Genomic DNA, 13,254 nt, shown 5'->3' with positions numbered 1-13,254 from the left:
GGGCGGGACTTGCGAGAGGCCAATCAGAAGGCGGCAGCATGGAGTGGTGCGGCTCTGGGGTGACAGGCGAAGGGAGGGACGGTGGCCGCGGAGGGTCAAGGGGCGGCGGACGGTGGCCGGGAGGGACGATGCTGTGGCGGGCGGTGGCAGCGGCGAGCCGAAGCCTGCGGGGAGCGGCTGGGCGGCGGCAGCTGAGCGGGGCGGGCAGGTGAGTGCGAGATCCGGGAGGGGAAGGGTCGGGGCCGCTGTCCCCTCTCACGGCCTCTTCCTCCCCAGCTCCGAGCGCGGCCCCTCCGAGCGCGGCCCCCGCAGCGAGCGGACCCCGAAAATCTACACGAAGACCGGAGACGCAGGTAGTGCCCGGGGATGTCGGGGACACGCACACCCGCAGGGCCCGGGCCGGTCCCTGCGGCCCCGCCGGGCCAGGCCTGGCCTCTGAGCACATCCCCGGGCCTTCCCCAAAGGCTTCTCCAGCACCTTCACCGGGGAGCGGCGGCCCAAGGCTGACCGGATCTTCGAGGCCCTGGGAGCCACGGACGAACTGAGCTCGGCCATCGGGTAACCCCCCTGCCCCAGCATCCCCACCCGCTGCCGGGCAGAGAGGGGCTGTGGAGGCCCCGGTGTGCCCTGAAGCGGTGACCGGGCCCTTGTAAGAGCTCCGGCCCTGCTCAGGCCAAACCCAGGTTCTCCACATGCGCGAAGGCCTTGAGACACCATCCCGGCGCCCTGCTCTGGGGGGCTGAAGGACATCCTCTAACCTTAACCAGACACCCCAGCCCCAGAACCTAGCAGCAGGCAGGAGCCAAATCCCAAGTAACAGACAATAGGACAAAAGGAAATGTCCTCAAGGTGCCCCAGGGGAGGTTTAGGTTGGACATGAGGAACAATTTCTTCCCTAAAGGGGTTGTCAAGGCCTGACCCAGGCTGCTCAGGGCAGTGGTGGAGTCCTCATGCCTGAAAATGTTTCGGTGAGGGAGAGGAACTCAACCACCTCTCTGGGCAACCTGTTGCAGTGTTGTATCACCCTCATGGTGCAGAGCTTCCTCCTGATGTCCAACCTAAATCTCCCCTGCTCCAGCTTCAAACCACTGCCCCTTGTCCTATCCCCACAGGCCCTTCTAAACAGTCCCTTCCCAGCCTTCCTTAGGTCTCCTTCAGATATTGAGATGCTACTCTAAGGTCTCCCTGGAGCCTTCTCTTCTCCAGGCTGAACAGCTCCAACTCTCCCAGCCTGTCCTCAAAGGAGAAGTGCTCCAGCCCTTGACACTGTCCTGGGCAGTGATGGAGTCCTCATCCTTGGAGGGTTTTCAGAGCCACAGAGCTGTGGTGCTGAGGGCCATGGCTTAGTGGTGCCCTGGCAGTGCTGGGTTAAGGGTTGGAGTGAATGAGCTGAAATATCTCTGCCAATTGGAATGATTCAGCATTTGGATGAAACTTCTCTGGAGGGTGGCAGTGACAGAGTGTCCAGAGTCCTTATGCACAGGGGGGGGTAGTGTTTTCATTTCCAGCTAAATCTGATTTTGGCTTTTGCTTGTTTGCTTGTCTGGTTTTTCACCCTAGGCTGGCTGGTGAATTTAGCAGTGAGAAGGGCCACGAGTTTGTGGAACAGCTTCACAAAGTGAGTATCAACAGTGCTCAGCTGGTGCAGTTGCTTCCTCTGTGTTACTGAAACGTGTTCCTAAAGCCTTTAATTTTACACCCTTTGCTCCCACTGACACACAAGAACTTAATGTATTTAGTATGAAAGTAAATAACTGACCTCTGATTACTCTCTAATCCTCTTGATGCTCTTGATTAGATGGGGCCAGACTCTTCCCAGTGGTGCCCAATGACAGGACAAGGGCCAACAGGCACAAACTGGAACCCAGAATGTTCCACCTGAATAGCAGGAAAAACTTCTTGGTGTGAGAGTGCAGAGCCCTGGAGCAGGCTGCCCAAAGAGGTTGTGGAGTGTCCTTCTCTGGAGAGCATCCAAACCCACCTGGCCATTGTGATGCTGAGCAAGCTGCTGTGGGTGCTTGAGCAGGGGGTTTGGACTGGATGATCTGCAGAGGTCACTTTCACCCTGGGACTTATGGACACTGTGGAACTGGTAGGTGAAGTGGTTAGTTATGGGCAGACAAACACATCTCTAGGTTTCTTCACACCTACTGCTGTACAGGGTTAGGGGCAGAACTCCTGGTCTCACCTAGTCTTGGATTTGAAATTGGGCCAAAGCAACCACATGGACACAGCCATGGGAGGCAGGTCCTGCCCTGGCTCTCTGTCAGCTTTGCAGATTTTAGCTTCAGTCTGCACAAGAGTCAGAGTCACAAACTGGTTTGGGTTGGAAGGGGCCTTTCAGGATCATGTAGCCCAACCCCACTACAGTGAGCAGGGACATTGCACCTAGAGCAGATTGCTCAGAGCCCCAAACAACCTGTTCTGCAGTGGTGCCAGGCATGGGGCATCTCCCATCTCTCTGGGCAACCTGAACCAGGCTCTCACTACCCTTCAGCATCAAACATTTCTTCCTTCTCTCCACTCTGAATCTCCCTTTTTAAGTTCAAACCCTTGCCCCTTGCTTTGACACCACAGGCCCTGCTCAAAAGTGTCTCCCCACCTTTCTGACTGACCTCTTCAGTCACTGCAAGGCCACCAGAAGGTCTCCCTGGAGCCTTCTTTTCTTACAAAGCTTTACCAGGCTGTGGTGAGTTGTTCCTCTTGGAAGCAGTCAGGCTACTGAGCCAGGGCTTCCTGGCAGCTGTTTCATCCAGAGGTGGCTGGTTTGGTGTCCTACCAAAGACAATGTGAGCAGTCCCCCAGCTTGCTTTCTGCTAAGTCAGCCAGGGTGGTTTCATGTGCCACTGAAAACAGGAACAGGCACTAAGCTGCCTCCTCATAAAGCAATTAGGGAGCACTTACCTGATCCCCCCCTGCCAGCAGGCTGGGGGATGATGAACAACAAGGGGTCGGATGTTCTTTCATCAGCACAACCAGCTGTCACCTCCCAGAGCTTGCTGCACTGGTACTGGAGCATCAAAGGCTGCTTAATGAGAGCACTTCTTTTGTTTCTCTGTCTGTGTCCCCTGATTGCCACATCCAGGTCCAGTGTATGCTGCAGGACGTGGGCTCCAACATCGCCACGCCGCTCTCCTCAGCCAGGGAGGCTCACCTGAGTAAGACTGCCTGGCATCACAGGATGGTTTGGATTGGAAGGGACCATAAGGATCATATAGGTCCAACCTCCAGCCATGGGCAGGGACATCTCTCACTAGACCAGGTTGCTCAAGGCCTCATCCAACCTGAAATGGGAAGGGACATCCCCAGCTTCTCTGGGCAACCTGTTCCAGTGTCTCCTCACCATCACTGGAAAGAATTTCTTCCTCATCTCCAGTTTTAACCTCCCTTCTTCCAGCTCAAAGCCATTCCCCCTTGTCCTAGCACTTGTAAAAAGTCCCTCCCCATCTCTCCTGTAGCTCCTTCAGGTGCTGGAAGTTGCTCTCATTTCCTGGGAGAGCAGTTTGAGACACAGCCATCCTATCCTAGACCGCTGCTGGGGCTGCTTTTATCTCTGCTGTGGGGAACTTGTTGCTGCTCAAGGGCTGCTCTGTGTGTCTAGGTGCTGAAGGAAGTCACACATGGTCCCACAAGGTTTGTGTGACTCTTAAGTGCTGCCCCAGCTCTGCTCCCAAGCCACAGCTGCTGAATGAGCAGCCAGCCCTGCTCCAGCTGGAGGGAGTTCTTGGGATGCTTTCTTAGTATCACAGAATTGTTAAGGTTGGAAAAGACCTCTAAGATCATCAGGTCCAACCTTCCCTAACACCTCCAGGACCACTAAACCATGCCCTGAAGTGCCACATATGCTCATTTCTTGCACACCTCCAGGGATGGTGACTCCACCACCTCCCTGGGCAGCCTGTTCCAATGCCTGACCAATCTTGCAGGAAAGAAATCCTTCCTAATATCCATCTAAACCTCCCCTGGTACAGCTTGAGGCCACAAATATCAAAGCAGAGCTCTGTCTGTAGGCTGAGTCCCTTCAGCACCTCTTTTAGCTGATTCTTTTCCCTCTAGGGAGAACATCTTTCAGTGAGAAGCCCATTCTGGAGCTGGAGCAGTGGATTGACAGCTACTCAGAGCAGCTTCCTCCTCTCAGAGCTTTCATCTTGCCGGTAGGTCCTGCCTGTGTCTCTCACCAGCTGCAGAGAGCTTGTTTTGTTAGGGTGCATCTGCTGTGCCTCTCGGGTTGTGAGCAGCAACGTGCCCAGCAATGTACCCTTGTGGCCAAGAAAGCCAATGGTATCCTGGGATGCATCTAGGAGAGTGTGGGCAGCAGGTTGAGGGGGATTCTCTTCCCCTCTACTCTGCCCTAGTGAGGCCACATCTGGAGTATTGTGTCCAGTTCTGGACTCCCTGCTTCAAGAAGGGCAGGGACTTACTGGAGAGGGGACAGCCAAGGGCTACAGAGATGCTGAGGAGACTGAAACATCTCTGTGAGGAGGGAACGTTGAGGGAATTGGGGCTTTGGAGTCTGGAAAGAGCAGACTGAGAGGAATCTGATCAATGCTGATCAATACTTCCAGGGTGGGTTTCAGGAGGATGGCACCAGGCTTCTACTGGTGTTGCCTAGAGACAGGACAAGGGTAGTAGGCATGAACTGGAACATCAGAGGTTCCATCTGAAGGTGAAGGTGAACTCCTTGAATTGAAGGGTGAGTTGAGCCCTGGAGCAGGCTGCCCAGAGAGATGGTGGAGTCTCCATCTCTGGAGACATTCCAAACCCATCTGGCTATGTTCCTGTGTGACCTTCTCTAGATGCCCCTATTTTGGCAGGGGGTTTGGGCTGGCTGATCTCTCCAGAGGTCCCTTCCAAGCCCTACCACTCTGTGATTGTGTGAGGTCACTGCACAAACACCCACAGAGCAGCAGCAAGAAGGACCTGCTTGAGTTCCATTCCCACATCGCACAGCATTCAGCCACCTCCTCCCAGCTGCTCAGCCATCACCCAGGGGTCAGCTGCACACGTGTGTGAGGTGTGCCCAGCTTTGGGGTGGGTGCAGGAGGAGCTGGCAGGCTCTGTGTGGGGCTCACAGAGGTTGATTGGCTTTTCCTTCCTCGTTGCAGTCAGGAGGTAAAAGCAGCGCCGCGCTCCACCTGTGCCGAGCTGTCTGCCGCCGAGCTGAAAGGTGGTGAGTGTTGGGCTGGAGTGTCACAGAACAGGGAGAACTCTACAGAGAGAGCCAAATCACTGCAGAGCAGTCAGCTGTGCTGCTGGTCAGGCCACACCTTGAGTACTGTGTCCAGTTCTGGGCCTCTGAGTTTAAGAAAGATGTTGAGGTGCTGGAAGGTGTTGAGAGAAGGGCAGCAAGGCTGCGAGGGGCCTGGAGCACAGCCCTGTGAGGAGAGGCTGAGGGAGCTGGGGGGGTGCAGCCTGCAGAAGAGGAGGCTCAGGGCAGAGCTCAATGCTGTCTGCAGCTACCTGAAGGGAGGCTGTAGCCAGGTGGGGTTGGGCTCTGCTGCCAGGCAGCCAGCAACAGAACAAGGGGACCCAGAATCAACCAGGTGGGAAGAGGCCTCCAAGATCATCCAGACCAACCTAGCACCCAACCCTGTCCTATTAACTAGAGGCTCAAGCTGCACCAGGGCAGGTTCAGGCTGGTTGTTAAGAAGAATTTTTTCATAGCAAGAGTGATTTGCATTGGAATGGGCTGCCCAGGGAGGTGGGGGAGTCCCCATCCCTGGAGGTGTTTAAAAGGAGGCTGGATGAGGCACTTAGTGCCATGGTTGAGTTAATTAGAAGGTGTTAGGTGGCAGGTTGAACTCGATGATCCTAGAAGTCTTTTCCAACCTGGTTAATTCTGTGATCCTGTATTGTGCTCAGCCAGAGCTCCTCTGTGTTAGTCAGATTCCAGCAGTGCAGTCAGCAAAAAGCAGCTCTGCTTCCCCTCTCCTCAACTGGGTCATCTGCGCTGGGAACTTCAAGAGGAGCAGACAGGTTTCTGTTGAGAGACAGTGATGTGTTCAGCTCCTCTCTGCTTTGCTAAATGCATTTTGGAGGCTGGCAAACACAGCAGCACTGGCAGGTGTGAGATCAGGGAAGCTTCAAGATGTTTCTGCCCACACCCACCTTGTCCCACTTGTCTGTCAGAGATGAAAACTCCTCTGGTAAAGTCCCTAGGAGAAAACTCTTGTCTGCTCCTTATGTAAATCACTTCCTGAACCTGCTCGTCAGCACTTCTGGGTTGCTGGAGGTGCTTTGTTGAGGCTGCTGATGTGCAGGAAGGTGGTTTGGTGGAGCTCTCCTCTGCTGTGAGGATGGCTGCCCTGACAGGATCTGCTGGAGCAGTGTGATCTCCAAACAACTAACATCACAGGCAGTGGTTTTTGGTCAAAAGGAAGCTGGAAGCAGAGGTGCACACCAGTTGGGAGGGGTGGAGCAGCTCTGCTTCCTCCACGAAAGAGGGGACCCTCCTTACCTGCAGAAAAGGACAATGATCCTGCAAAGTGCTGCCCTCACTCAGTGTTACCCAGTGAGAAGTGGAGCTGGAGTCCTCCAGAAGAATTACAAAGCTCAATTGCCTCACTTAAAGCCACCAGAGATGATTTCCTCTGGGGAAGTGGTCTGAGTATTCAGGGGGATCTCCAAGGGAGGCTGGGGGGGGTGCAGGTTGGGGCTCCAGCAGATCCTTTGTGCATTCAGAGCTAGAAAGTGGCAAGCACTAAAACTTCTCTGTTCTTTTCCTAGTGTGGTCCCTTTGGTACAAGCAGGAGAAGCAGATCCAAACGTGGGCAAATACTTAAACAGGTAAAACAGAATCCCAGCCCCTCACTCTGTGTGCTGAAGTGTTATGCCCTTAGAGATGGGATCAAACTAGGGTGGGGGTTAGCTCTCAAGAACCTTCCCTTCTAGGACAAGGTAAGTTCTGGAGAAGAGGAGGCTGAGGGGAGACCTTTTGGCTCTCTACAGCTCCCTGAAAGGAGGTTGGAGTTAGGCTGGTCTCTTCTCCTTAGGAACAGGTGATAGGATGAGAGGAAATGGCCTCAAGTTGCACCAGGGGAGGTTTAAGTTGAGCATTAGAAGAAACTTCTTCAGTGAAAGGGCTTTGAGGAACACTGGCACAGGCTGCCCAGGGAGGTGTTTGCATCCCCAGCCCTGAAGGTGTTTAAAAGCCACAGAGCTGTGGTGCTGAGGGACATGCTTTAGGTCTAGCCTTGCTAAACTTAGAGAGTGATTGGACTTGATGATCTCAAAGGTCTTTCCCACCCCAGACAACTCTGTGATTCCATAAGACCTGTGAAGTTTCACCCAGCAGCTTGTTAAGAAGCATTCCAGCAGGGCCTGTGTGTTTGCAGACCCTGCTGCAGTGCTGAGGGAGCAGTAGAAGCCGTTCTGGATCATGCCTCTCCTGTGCTCTCTCTTTGCCTTCCCTTACCCACTATCCTCATGCTGGAAGCAGAAGTGCTTTGCTGGGGAGCTCAGCACTGCAGGCTGTAAACCCAGCTGAAGCCAGAAGTGCTCTCCCTGCTTTTCCTCTGTCCCCAGGCTGAGTGACTACCTCTTCGTTTTGGCACGCTACGCTGCCATGAAGGAGGGCAAGGAAGAGAAGATCTACGTAAAGCCTGACCCATAGCTGGCAGCTGGAACGTTTGTGTCCTTGCTCATGGGAAGCTAAATCCAGCAGTCTGCTTTCTCTCATCAAGGCAAGGAAGGAGAATGAGCCTGGATTGGAAGTGGGAGCTGCCAAGAAGCTTCCAGCTTCAGTAACTGGGACCTTGTTCCTAAATCCCGTGAGGAACGGAGCGGTTCTGTCCTCTGGGCCTTGTGCAGTGCTGCCATCAGAGCTGCCCAGAGAGGTGGTGGAGTCTCTGTCTCTGGAGACATTCAGAACCTTCCTGGAAGCCATCCTGTGCACCTGCTCAGACAGGGGGCTGGACTCGATCTCCAGAGGTCTCTTCTAACCCCTATTGTTCTGGGGCTCTGTTCTGGATTGGAGCTGGGCAGGAGACCTCAGAGAACTGATTTCTAGGGGTGTCTTCACTTCCCTGTGCTGTGGGAAGGCTCTGACAGGACTTCAGAGGAGTGAAGAGGAGGAAACCTTCAGGTTGGCTTTGTAAGTCAGAGGGCTCACACAGAACAGCAGCTGTGCAGAGGTTCAGGAACTACATCCAAAGCTCTGGAAGAATAAACGTGATTTCCTTCTGCCAGAGGCCTCTTCACTGTCACACTGAGCCCAGCCTGCTTTGTTTGTCTGAGTTGCTTTCAATCCATCAGCCCTGGCTGAAGCTGAGCTGTGCAGATTTGCAGGAGCACACCAAGAATTCTTTTGGCTCTGGCTGCCTCCCCTCATGCCAGTGAAGAATGTCTGTGCTGACAGTCCAGTGTTCCTCTGCCAGCAGCAGGGCTCGTGGGGGAGAGGGATTAAAGGAGAAAGGGATGGATCCTGCAGGTCATATGCAGGAGAAGGGATTCTGAGCTCTGTTGAGGCAGCTGCCATTCAGCTGGCCCTGGTTTGAGTCACAGCAACGGGTAGAATAGAATCAAGCAGGTTGGAAGAGAGCTCCAAGCTCAGCCAGTCCAACCTAGCACCCAGCCCTGGCCAAGCAACCAGACCATGGCACTAAGTGCCCCAGCCAGGCTTGGCTTCAACACTTCCAGGGATGGGGACTCCACCACCTCCCTGGGCAGCCCATTCCAATGCCAATCACTCTCTCTGACAACAACTTCCTCCTAACATCCAGCCTAGACCTCTCCTGCCACAACTTCACACTGTGTCCCCTTGTTCTCTTGCTGGGTGCCTGGCAGCAGAGCCCAACCCCACCTGGCTACAGCCTCCCTTCAGGTTGCTGTAGACAGCAATGAGCTCTGCCCTGAGCCTCCTCTTCTGCAGGCTGCACACCCCCAGCTCCCTCAGCCTCTCCTCACAGGGCTGTGCTCCACGTCCCTCACAGCCTTGATGCCCTTCTCTGGACACCTTCCAGCACCTCAACATCTCTCTTGAATTGATTTCATAGATTCATAGAACAATTTGGGTTGGAAGGGACCTTTGAGATCATCCAGTTCCAACCCCCACCCTCTATGGGCACAGGTTGCTCAAGGCCTCATCCAATCTGACCTTGAACACCTCCGAGGAGGAAGCATCCACAGCCTCCCTGAGGAACCTGTTTCAGTGTCTCTCCACCCTTACTGGAGAGAAGTAGCAACAACCTCAAGTAAACCTTTAACAACCCCCAACCCTTAAGTAGAAAGACCCCCAAACTCTCTCCCAGAAGAGTCCCTGGCTTCAGTGGTCACATTTTAGTCAGCATGGGGACAGAGGGAGGAATGCCCAGCAGTAGGAGCTGCTGCTGGCTCATTTTTCACCCTTTCCCCCTCCTTTTCTTTATTTATCAGCAGATATTTTATGCCTTCTGCCAAAGCCAATTTCTCACAGGGTAATTTCCCACGCCTGAGCCTCCTACCACATCCCCAGTGACAAAGCCTCTTGGGTTTGGGCTGTCCCATCAACTGCAGTGGCACAGCAGACGTTTTGGCTCATCATCCAGTTTGAGGAGAGCTTTGTCTCAGTGCTCACCATGGAACCTCAGAAACCAAGAAGCTTTTCAAGTGTAATTGAGTAGAATTCTTTGGGCTATAAATTCTTCACGAGTGGGACATAAATCAGCTGCAGGGCAGAGCTGAGTGGTTTGGCTTTTGCCAGTTTCTTGTAGGGGAGAAATCCCCCTCCTGATAGGGGACAGAAAAGCCAACCTGAACCTCCCTTGGCACAACTTGAGGCTGCTCCCTCTTGTCCTGTTGCTAGTTGTATGTGAGAAGAGACCAACCCCACCTCACTCCAGCCTCCTTTCAGGGAGCTGTAGAGAGCTATGAGGTCCCCCTCAAGCCTCCTTTTCTCCAGGCTGTACCCCCAGTTTCCTCAGCTGCTTCTCCCCAGCCCTGTTCTCCACGCCCTCCAGCAGCTTTGTTACCCTTCTCTGGACTTGCTCCATCTCCTCAGTGTCCTTGGAGTGAGCACCCCAAAACTGAACCCAGTATTGGAGGTGTGGCCTCACCAGTGCCCAGTACAGTGCACAATCACATACCTTGAGCTGCTGGCCACACTATTGCTGATCCAGGATGCTGGTGGCCTTCTTAGCCTCATGGACAGCTGCTGCCAAACAACATCCCCAGGTCCTTCTCTGCTGAGCATCTCCAGCCACTCTGCTTGAAGCACTCCCAAGGTGGCCCAAGTGCAGCACCTGGCATTGGACCTTCAAGTCACAGAATGGTAGGGGTTGGAAAGGACTTCTGGAGATCAAGTCCAAACCCCCTGCCAAAGCAGAGTCTCCTAAGGAAGGTTACACAGGAACACTTATGGATCACAGGCTCACAGGATGTCAGGGGCTGGAAGAGACCCAAAGGGATCATTGAGTCCAACTCCCCTGCCACAGCAGGACCATACAATCCAGCTCAGGTCACACAGGAACATGTCCAGACAGGCCTGGAAAGGTTCCAGAGAAGGAGACTCCACAACCTCTGGGGAGCCTGTTCCAGTGCTCTGGGACCCTTCCAGTCAAGAAGTTCCCCCTCGTGTTGAGCTGGAACCTCCTGTGCTGCAGCTTCCATCCATTGCTCCTTGTGCTATCCCAGGGAGCAGTGAGCAGAGCCTGTCCCCCCACTCCTGACCCCCAGCCCTCAGATAGTTATAAACATTGAATAAATCCCCTCTCAGTCTTCTCTTCTCCAGACTAAGCAGCCCCAGGGCCCTCAGCCTCTCCTCACAGGTCTTGAAAGTCTCCAGAGGAGACTCCACAACCTCTCTGGGCAACCTCCTCCCAGCACCCTCACACCAAAGAAGTTTCTCTTCATGTTGAGGTGCAACCTCCTGGTTTTCAGTTTGTATCCACTGCCCTTTGGCCTATCACAGGACACCACTGAATAGAGCTTGGCCCCCTTCTTGCCTCCCACCCCTCAGCTCTTCATAGACACTGATCAGATCCTTTCTCAACCTCCTCCACACTAAACAGCCCCAAACCATCCTGAGCCTCACGCCCTTGACCTCAGCCCATTGGCCCAGCCCTCTCTGCAGCGCCTTTCTGCCCCTCCAGCAGACCAACACCCCCACCCCAACTTGGTTATTCCATCTCCTTTATCCTCACCCAACAACTCCAACCCCACACCCCACAGCTTGCAGTGCCTGCACCTCATTAATATCAGGGGCTGGAGGCAGCTGCTCTGTGGGCACTGAGCGCGGGCAGAGCCCAGCTACGTTGCTGCCTGGCAGGGCTCCTTATTGATGCCCAGGTTGGAGCTGCCAGCTCAGACAGATGTTGCTAAGGGTCATTTACTCTTGTCTGTAGAAATGTGTGGCTGCTCCTGGCTTACACACTGTCAAAACTGGGAAGAGCTGGGCCTCTCCTCCCCCTGCTCCAAACCTCTCTATGCTGCATGATTGGATCAGACTCCTGTACATCTGTCAGAGCTGCAGGAGCTGTAGGGTGAAATAAGCTTCACTATAACTCAAACACCTCAATTGCTGCTGCAAGGTGGAGGGAAGCAGCAGAGCCCAGGCTGCTGCTCTTGCAGAAATGCCACAAATGGACCTCAGTTTTTGGAGGGGGAGGCTTCTTCTGCCAAGTCTTAAGTAAACTTAGCCAAGGCAGCGTTTGCTCTGCTCAGGCATGGAAGGAAGGACAAGGTTAAGTGTGTGTCCCCACATTGGCACACCCCAGCCCTCCTGCTGCATGCCAAGAGATTTTGGGGTGCACAGCCCTGCAGAGGAGGAGCTGGCAGTAGTCCTGTACTTCTCCTCTCAAGCAGAATCATAGAATGATTAAGGTCAGGAAAGCCCTCTGAGGTCATCCAGTTCCAACCATCAACCCAACCCCACCATGGCCAGCAAACCACGTCCCAGACTGCCACATCCACATGGCTCTTGAGCACCTCCAAGGATGGGGACTCCAGCACCTCCCTGGGCAGCCTGTGCCAACCCCTGACCACTCTTGCAGCAAAGAAACTGTTCCTCATCTCCACCCTAACCCTCCCCTGGTACAATTTTAGGCCATTTCCTCTAACCCTCTCCCTAGTTACTGGGAGCAGGCTGCCCAGGGAGGCTGTGGAGTCTTCTCTAGGGACTTTCAAGACCCATCTGGACACATTCTTGTGTGACCTGCCCTAGGAGACTCTGCTTTGGCAGGGGTGGGTTGGGCTTGATCTCCAGAAGTCCCTTCCAACCCCTACCATTCAAAGGTCCAGTGCCAGGTGCTGCACTTGGGCCACAACAACCTCATGAATGCTTCAAGCAGAGTGGCTGGAGATGCTCAGCAGAGAAGGCCCCAGGGATGTTGTTTGGCAGCAGCTGTCCATGAGGCAGTGTGTGGCCAAGAAGGCTTTCTATGCATGATCAGAGGATCAGATAGGTTGGACTGGATGATCTTGGAGGTCTCTTCCAACCTGGTGGATTCTATGATTCTAAGGGCAGGGCTGCCAGATGAGGGAAGGCTGAGAACTGGGCTTGCTCAGCTTTGAGAAGAGAAGGCTTAGGGGAGACCTTATTACCATGGACCAGTACATAAAGGGTGGCTACCAGGAGGATGGAGATTCTCTTTGCACAAGGAGTCCTGTGGAAAAGACAAGGGGCAGTGGGCACAAGTTGCTGCTGGGCAGACTCCAGCTGGAACCCAGAAGGAAATGTTTCCCCATGAGAACAGTCAGCCACTGGAATCATCTCCCAAGGGCAGCAGTGGAGTCCCCTGCATTGGACTGAGTTTAAAGGCTCAGCTTGGCAGAGAGCTAGGCCAGCTCATTCCATCCACACCACCACCTAGAAAGGTTGGACCTTGGGATCCTTGGGGCCTCCTGCAGCCTGGCACTCAGTGGCTCTGCAGTTCTAGAACTTTATGTCCATGGTCCAAGCCCCTTTGGTCAGCCTCGAGGTGCAGCAGCACTCAGAGGCAGCCCTGGCAGGACCCTGCCATGGAGCAGGCATTTTGCAGGCCTGGCTGTCTGCTGCCAGCTTTCTGCCTTGGCAGCATCTGCTGTGGGGTTTCTTTTTGCTGTTCCTGACGCTGCCATATGCCTCTGTGTCAAAACAATGGCACTTGCACACTGACTGGGAGCCCTCTCCCTGCCTCCCATCCAGCTCCCTCCTCTCCTGAGCGCCCCTGGGGCTGGCACTCAGCACCCAGCTCCTGGGCAGAGAGCAGGAGGGCTCTGGCTCAGCTCTGCCGCTGGGGGAGCTGCTCAGTCAGGGCACCAAACCTGAGCTTGGGGAGAAAGTGGAGCAGCAGGGGCAGC

The 13,254-nt window shown here is 54.4% G+C and overlaps 1 protein-coding gene across 1 annotated transcript; it reads left to right on the top strand.

The window, feature by feature from the left end:
- Nucleotides 1–84: 84 nt before the first annotated feature.
- On the top strand, nt 85–8,204 carry MMAB (metabolism of cobalamin associated B). The gene is made up of 9 exons (XM_064168435.1): nt 85–208; nt 277–353; nt 465–558; nt 1,561–1,618; nt 3,086–3,158; nt 4,057–4,154; nt 5,106–5,170; nt 6,727–6,786; nt 7,525–8,204. The coding sequence occupies exons 1-9, from the start codon at nt 129–131 to the stop codon at nt 7,610–7,612; spliced, it is 693 nt and encodes a 230-aa protein (XP_064024505.1). The 5' UTR covers nt 85–128; the 3' UTR covers nt 7,613–8,204.
- Nucleotides 8,205–13,254: the final 5,050 nt, after the last annotated feature.

The sequence above is a fragment of the Pogoniulus pusillus genome, chromosome 30 (genome assembly GCF_015220805.1).
Source record: "Pogoniulus pusillus isolate bPogPus1 chromosome 30, bPogPus1.pri, whole genome shotgun sequence".
Classification (NCBI taxonomy): domain Eukaryota; kingdom Metazoa; phylum Chordata; class Aves; order Piciformes; family Lybiidae; genus Pogoniulus; species Pogoniulus pusillus.
Note: the sequence above shows the minus strand (reverse complement) of the source record. Positions and strands in the feature narration are given on the sequence as shown.

Bases quoted from the DNA above. Each gene is read 5' to 3' on its own strand.
- MMAB (XM_064168435.1), top strand. From the start codon at position 129: ATGCTGTGGCGGGCGGTGGCAGCGGCGAGCCGAAGCCTGCGGGGAGCG. The intron at 5,171-6,726 runs GTGAGTGTTGGG...TTCTTTTCCTAG, and splicing joins TGCCGCCGAGCTGAAAGGTG to TGTGGTCCCTTTGGTACAAG. The intron at 6,787-7,524 runs GTAAAACAGAAT...CTCTGTCCCCAG, and splicing joins GTGGGCAAATACTTAAACAG to GCTGAGTGACTACCTCTTCG.